Source organism: Lepus europaeus, unplaced genomic scaffold (genome assembly GCF_033115175.1).
Source record: "Lepus europaeus isolate LE1 unplaced genomic scaffold, mLepTim1.pri SCAFFOLD_105, whole genome shotgun sequence".
Taxonomy (NCBI): domain Eukaryota; kingdom Metazoa; phylum Chordata; class Mammalia; order Lagomorpha; family Leporidae; genus Lepus; species Lepus europaeus.
In genome coordinates this window covers 670,902-677,900 of record NW_026909023.1, presented here as the reverse complement: position 1 = coordinate 677,900, position 6,999 = coordinate 670,902, and the positions used below count along the sequence as shown (strand labels likewise).

Here is a 6,999-nt window from a genome sequence, read left to right as displayed (position 1 = left end):
AGAGGAACTGGCCGGAAGCTGGATCTGAATAGGAGCACCTGGGAATGAATATGCAAATTCACAGAGACAGGAAATCGTTTTTGTTCCTGTCTACATTTATCCACTTATTTAAGACAGGGGCCGACAGTTGGACCTACAGGGGCCGACAGTTGACCTTCTACTTGCTGGTTCACTCTCCAAAGTCCTGCAAGGGCTGGGGCCGGGCCAGGCCAAAGCCAGGAGCCAGAAAACACAATCCAGGCCTCCTACAAGGGTGCCGGGGCCCCGGGGACTTGGGGACAGCCTCTGCTGCTTTCCCAGCGCAGGCGTCAGCTGGGGCGGAAGCGGAGCGGCCGGGCCTCGGTCCGGCACTTGTGGGATGTGAGTGCCTGGACCGTCGTGCAGCCCACTGCACCCCAGTGGCCGCCCCGGCTTAGTAGCCTTTACTACAGAGAGCTCACGGAGGGCGGGCCTGCCTGTGGCACCCAGCAAGGGGGCAGGTGTCCGGCTTAGACGCTGAGATGCCCAGGCCCCACATCCTGTTAGGCAGGAAGTTGGGCGCTCTCTCTGTCCCTTCCGTTCTGACGGACGCCCTGTCCCCAGTGACGCCCAATCACCCCGCGCTCTCTCACCCCTGAATTCTATTAAGATATAAGAGGTCCTGGTGTTGTGGCACCCTGGGCTATGTCATAGCCTGAGACACTAAACATCCCACGTGGGCACCGGTTTGAGTCCCGGCTGCTCCACTTCTGACCCAGCTCTCTGCTGTGGCCTGGGAAAGCAGTGGAAGATGGAGCAGGTGCCTGGGCCCCTGTACCCACATGGGAGACCCGGATGGAGCTCCTGGCTTCGGAGTGGTTCAACACTGACCATTCCAGCTACTGGGGGCTGTGAACCAGCAGACGGAAGACCTCTCTCTGTGTGTCTTCCTGGAACTATCTCTGCCTTTCAAATAAATAAGAAATACTGCGGCCGGCGCTGTGGGACAGAGGGTTAATCCGCTGCCTGTGGTGCCTGCATCCCATATGGGCGCCGGTTCGAGTCCCAGCTGCTCCTCTTCCGATCCAGCTCTCTGCTGTGGCCTGGGAGAGCAGTGGATGATGGCCCGAGTCCTCGTGATATCGGAATCACAATGTGGCCCCGTAAGGTTCCCCAGAAGTCCCATCTGGGGTGCCACATGATGTCACCATATGCTTATTACTAAATCCCCAATATTAATACTCCCGAGTGGGTTCTTCCCTAATATTTAGAAAAAAAATTATAAATACCGGCATCAATGAATGCGGCAGCATGGTGCATTTTAGGCTTTTATTTAGTGCGGAAGATGCATAGGAGAGTGAGGGCTTTATCTATAGGGGAGAGGCAGATCTGGGTTCATAAGGAGCACCAGGAACCAGCCACATGCAGGCACAGGGCGGTGCCGGGTGGCCCGAAGGTCATGCCCTGGGGGCACAGGGCAGCAGCCAACCCCCTACTGACCATTGGCCAGAGCAAAGAGAAAGCAGGAAAGGGGCGGACACACCCTCTCCCAGGTTTTTAATCCACTTGCAAAGGGGAGGGGTTAATTAACCTGATTGTCCAGGGGGTGCTCAGGTGTGGCCAGGTAGGGGCGTGAGGTCACACAGGGGCGTGGCGAAGGCATGGTCTTCCAGCTCACAAATCTGATCAATTTTTTTTTTTTTTGGACAGGCAGAGTGGACAGTGAGAGAGAGAGAGAGACAGAGAGAAAGGTCTTCCTTTGCCGTTGGTTCACCCTCTAATGGCCGCCGCGGTAGCGCGCTGCGGCCGGCGCACCGCGCTGATCCGATGGCAGGAGCCAGGTGCTTATCCTGGTCTCCCATGGGGTGCAGAGCCCAAACACTTGGGCCATCCTCCACTGCACTCCCTGGCCACAGCAGAGAGCTGGCCTGGAAGAGGGGCAACCGGGACAGGATCAGTGCCCCGACCGGGACTAGAACCCGGTGTGCTGGCGCCGCAAGGCGGAGGATTAGCCTGTTGAGCCACGGCGCTGGCCAAATCTGATCAATTTTAACCTGCATGCCTGCCTACCTCACCTGGGCCCCTGCACCCGCGTGGGAGACCCAGAGGAAGCTCCTGGCTCCCGGCTCCGGATCGGCGCAGCTCTGGCCGTTGCGACCATCTGGGGAGTGAACCAGCAGATGGGAGACCTCTCTCTCTCTCTCGTCTGTCTCTACCTCTCTCTGTAACTCTGTCTTTCAAATAAATACAATAAATCTGCCTCCATTATTGCTATAGCAGCGGAATGAACCAAGACAGGGTCGCCTTTCACACACATCCCATTTTACAGATGAACAAACTGAGGTTCAGACAATCCCAACAGCCGGCCAGAGTCACAAGCAGGTGCTTAGTGGCTGAGCTGGCCTTGGGAAAAAACTCACATCACCCTAGAACCCACGCCATCCTCCAGCGCCGGTGACCGGCAGGGCCTCCAGACAGCCGTGTGCAAGGGGGGCCTCTGTCAGGTGCACGTGGGGCTCAGGGAACCGAGGTGGGCAGGAGCCGCTGTGGCGAAGTCCGTGCGGGCCCCCTACCCTGTGGGTGCGGCATCTCTCCTCCTCCCGTGGGATCCGGCGTCTGGTCTCAGCCCTGGCTGGGCAGCTCGGAGCTGTCCACGGTGCTGAAACGGCCCTCGCTGGTCACTCTCGGCCGCCGTCTGGACCCTGCGTCCTGCTCCTCCTGTGCTGTCACGCTATACCCCGGCCACGCAGGAGCGTGAGCTCTCTGGACCTTGGGGATCCCGGCTGCTGGGCCATCAACGAGCTCCGGGGCTGCGGGACGCCTGCCCTGGCTGACTCGCCCTTGGGAACAAGGACAGGAAGACACCTGTACAAGCTTAGATGCCCGCGTCCCGGCCCCGGGATCCCCCTGCACCCTCTCAGGCGCCGGCGTCCTGGCCCCCGGATCCACCAGCCGACTCCAAGCAAACAGAAACAAACCCTGTTCTATTCTGAACCCAGGGCAGCCTCCGGGAGTCAGCTGTTCGGCCACGTGGCTCTCTGAGAGCCTCAGACCTCCCTCGTTATTTATTTATTGTTTAAAAATAGATCTCAATGGCTTTGTTTATGAACAAACTAGGATAACAGCTCCTCTGATCATTATTTGTCATGTAAGGTTTTTTTTTTCCCCTCCAAAATTCTGCAACAGCCAGAGCCGGGTCGGGTGATGCCGGGAGCCAAGATCTCCATCCAGGTCTCCCAAGCTCTTGGGCTGTCACTGCCGCCTCCCCGGGGTCGGCATTAGTGGGGGAGTTGATGCAGTGGTGTAGCCGGGGTAAAGTCGCCGCCTGCAGGGCCGGCATCCCATATGGGCGGTGGTTCGAGCTCTGGCCACTCCACTTCCGATCCAGCTCTCTGCTGTGGCCTGGGAGAGCAGTGGACGATGGCCCAAGTCCTTAGGGCCCTGCACCTGCGTGGGAGACCCGGATGGAGCTCCTGGCTCCCGACTCCAGCCTGGCCCAGCCTGGTTGTTGCAGCCATTTGGGGAGTGACCCAGTGCCTGGAAAGAGCGCTCTCTCTCTCTCTCTCAAATATATAAATCTTAAGGAAAAGGAAGCACCCATGTCCCAGGGCCGTCTACGGCGCCGGCGTCCCATATGGTGCCTGTTGGAGCCCAGGCTGGGGATGGGCACACACGTGTCCATTCATCACCGAACGTCGTGCCAATCTCCGAGGTTACAGTGGACAGGGCCTGGGGGAGCCGAGCTGTCAGTAACCGTGGCCCAGGGTCTCTGGACACTGGGGCCGGATCCTTCCCTGAGGGGGGCTGTCTGGGCTTCAGGGTACGGAGCAGCGTTCCCGGTCTCGCCGTCTTCAGCTCAGGAGCACCCATGGTTGTGAGACCACAGGTGCCCCAGACACTGCCCAGGGCCCCCTGGGGGCTGGGCTCTGCCTCCATGCCTTCTGCTTCTGGACTTAAAGGGACGCCGGTCCCTTCCCCTCTCCCCCCGCTGTCCCCTGTGTGCAGCAGGAATGTGGGTGGGTACTCAGTAGCTATTTTTGGTCAAATATTCTTTTTTTTTATTTGACAGATAGAGTTATAGACAGTGAGAGAGAGAGAGAGGAGAGAGGGGAGAGAGAGAGAGGGAGAGACAGGGAGATAGAGAGAGAGAGGAAGAGGGAGAGAGAGAGAGGAAGAGAGAGAGGAAGAGAGAGACAGGGAGAGAGAGAGAGAGGGAGAGAGGGGAGAGAGAGGGAGAGAGAGGGAGGGAGAGGGAGAGAAAGAGAGAGAGAGAGGAAGAGAGAGGGAGGGAGGGAGGAGGAGGAGGAGAGAGAGAGAGAGGGAGAGAAAGAGGGGGAAAGAGGGAGAGAGAGAGAGAAAGAGAGAGAGGAAGAGAGAGACAGGGAGAGAGAGAGAGAGGGAGAGAGGGGAGAGAGAGGGAGAGAGAGGGAGGGAGAGGGAGAGAAAGAGAGAGAGAGGGAGGGAGGAGGAGGAGGAGAGAGAGAGAGAGAGAGAAAGGTCTTCCATCCATTGGTTCATCCCCTGAATGGCCGCCACGGCCGGTGCCGCGCTGATCTGAAGCCAGGAGCCAGGTGCTTCTCCTGGTCTCCCATGCGGGTGCAGGGCCCAAGCACTTGGGCCATCCTCCACTGCCTTCCCAGGCCATAGCAGAGAGCTGGCCTGGAAGAGGGGCAACCGGGACAGAATCCGGCGCCCCGACTGGGACTAGAACCCGGTGTGCCGGCGCCGCAGGCGGAGGATCAGCCTAGTGAGCCACAGCGCTGGCCCCCATTTTTTCTATTAACATTTATTTACTTGAAAGGCAGGATGAGAGAATTTCCATCCGTTGGTTCACTCCCCAGACGGCCACGAAGGCCAGACCTGGGCCTGGAGCCCCATCCGGGTCTCCCACATGGGTGCAGGGGCCCAAGTCCCTGGGCCATGGTCGGCTGCCTGCCCCGGCGCATTAGCAGGGAGCCGGATGGGACAGAAGTGGAGCAGCCGGGAGCCTGTCCGGTGACCCCTGTGCTGGCAAGCCTGGTGCTGGGGGCCTTGCTGGCGTCCCGACACCTCCACCAGGCAGGGCTGCAATAACTCAGGGCCCCCTCACAGGCCCCTCCCAGAGTTCTCTCCTCTGCCCCGGGGGGCCCAGAACAGCCTCGGGCAGGGGCCCTGGCCTCCACTGCTGGAGGGGAAGCCGAGGGTCCAGGGCACCTAGGTCGCTCGGCCTGGAAGGGTGGGGCCAGGCCTGGAATCTGGTGGTGCAGGGCAAGGTCAGGCCTGGCCCAGGGCTTGCTGTGCCGGCAAAGTTCGCTGCAGAACCCCTAAGGCTGGGCCTGCAGGTCGCCTGGTGCAGAGAAAGCCGACCACAGACATCCGGCGTTTTATTGCCAAACTCGGGGGCGGCGTCCTGGCCTGGGGGGTTAAGCTGCGGCCTGCAAAGCCCGCGTCCCTTATGGGCACCGGGCTGCTCCCTGCCACCCACGCCGGGGACCCGGGTCCTGGCAGTCACTTGGGGAGGGAGCCGGCAGATGCAAATCTCTGAGTCGCCCTCTCGAAGCTACGGGCAGAACAGGGCGACTCAAAGGCATGCAGGCCACTGCCATTATCCTCCCGGCGGCCTCAGCAAACAGCGGCATCGCAGCCGGGGACGAGGCGCGGACGTGCGGTTTCACACGCGGCCGAGCGCGGACCGGGGACTCGAACTCGCCAACCACCCCCTCCGCCCGCAGGGCTTCCCCCGGGTTCCCGCTTCCGGCCGGCGGGGGCAGCCTAGGGCAGCCGAGGACGCGCGTGCGAGCGTGCGAGCGTGCGTGCGTGCGTGCCTGCGTGTGTTCGCGCCGCCGGGCGAGCCCACAGGGCGGGGCGCCGGGGGGTGGCGCGCGCGGCGCGGCGGGCGGGGCCGTGGGCGCGCGCCGCCTCCTCGCGCCGGCCCCCCCCCCGCGGCCGCGCGGCGAGTGGTTCGGCCCGGCCCCCGGCTCATTGTGCTCGCCTCCCGCCGGCCCAAGATGGCGGCGGCGCTGGCGGCCCCGGGCCTGTGACCACAAAGAGGGAGCCGGGGCCCGGACGGGAGCGCGGCGGCGGCGGCGGCGGCGGCGGCCGAGCCCCAGGCCAGGCCCCCTCCCCTCAGCCTCCCGCCCCTCCCCGCCCCGCCCCGCCCGCCGGCGGCCCCGCCCCTCCCCCACCGCCCGCCTAGCATGGTGCGGCGGCCGCGCGCGTCGACATGGGCGAGAAGCTGGAGCTGAGGCTCAAGTCGCCCGTGGGGGCCGAGCCCGCCGTCTACCCGTGGCCTCTGCCGGTCTACGTGAGTGTCGTGCCCGCGCGCGGGGGAGGGGGCCGAAACCGCTGTTGGCGACGCCGCGGGGCCGGTGGTCCGCGTGGACGCGGGCGCCGGCGGGGCGCGGCCCGCGTGGCCCCGGCGCCGCTGCGGCGGGGTGGTCGCGCGGTCCGCCGTGGGGCGGTGGGCTCGGCCGGGCCCTGGGGGCGGGGCGGCGGTTGCCCCGCTCCCGGGGCGCCCCTCGGCCCGCCGGGCTCCCGCGCGCTGCGCCGGTGTCGGTTTCTGGGAGCGCGGGGGCGGGGCCTGCGGGGCGGCGCGGGGGAGGGGGAGGGGGAGGGAGGGGGAGGGGCGGCGGGGCTTCCTCCTGCGGCCGCGGGCCCCGAGCCGCCCGACCCGGCCGGGAGCGGGGAGCGCCCCGGGCGCCCGCGCCTGCCCAGCCCCGGCCGCGCGAGCCGGACGTTGCAGCCCGCTCTTGGGTTACGTGCAGTGGAGTTCACTTCCTTTTGCATTTTTGTAACTTTCGGGAATATTCCAAAGGCGCAGACCGAGGCGGGCAGGGGGCACAGAGCCTCCCTCCGTCGTCCCCCGCCCCATGTCCAGCAGCCAGGAGCGGGGCCGGGCTGAGCCGCTCGCCCACGTGGGTGGCGGGGACCCCGCACTTGGGGCCTCGCCTGCTCTGCCCGGGGGCTGCGGGGCCGAGAGCCAGCCCCCTCCCCCAGCCCGGTCCGGGCCCCGTGGCAGGGCCGCGGCTCCCGCGCGTGCAGCGTCCAGGGCGGGTTTCTCTG

The 6,999-nt window shown here is 64.2% G+C and overlaps 1 protein-coding gene across 3 annotated transcripts in view; it reads left to right on the top strand.

Annotated features, from left to right (window-relative positions):
• Positions 1–6,130: 6,130 nt before the first annotated feature.
• The window catches only part of LOC133754398 (histone-lysine N-methyltransferase, H3 lysine-79 specific-like), a 44,485-nt gene continuing 43,616 nt past the window's right edge, over positions 6,131–6,999 (top strand). For all 3 annotated transcript variants that reach the window (XM_062184874.1, XM_062184875.1, XM_062184873.1), the window contains exon 1: positions 6,131–6,241. In XM_062184874.1, coding sequence (XP_062040858.1) covers positions 6,161–6,241 — 81 coding nt within the window. In that variant the 5' untranslated portion in view covers positions 6,131–6,160. The remainder of the gene's footprint in view (positions 6,242–6,999) is intronic.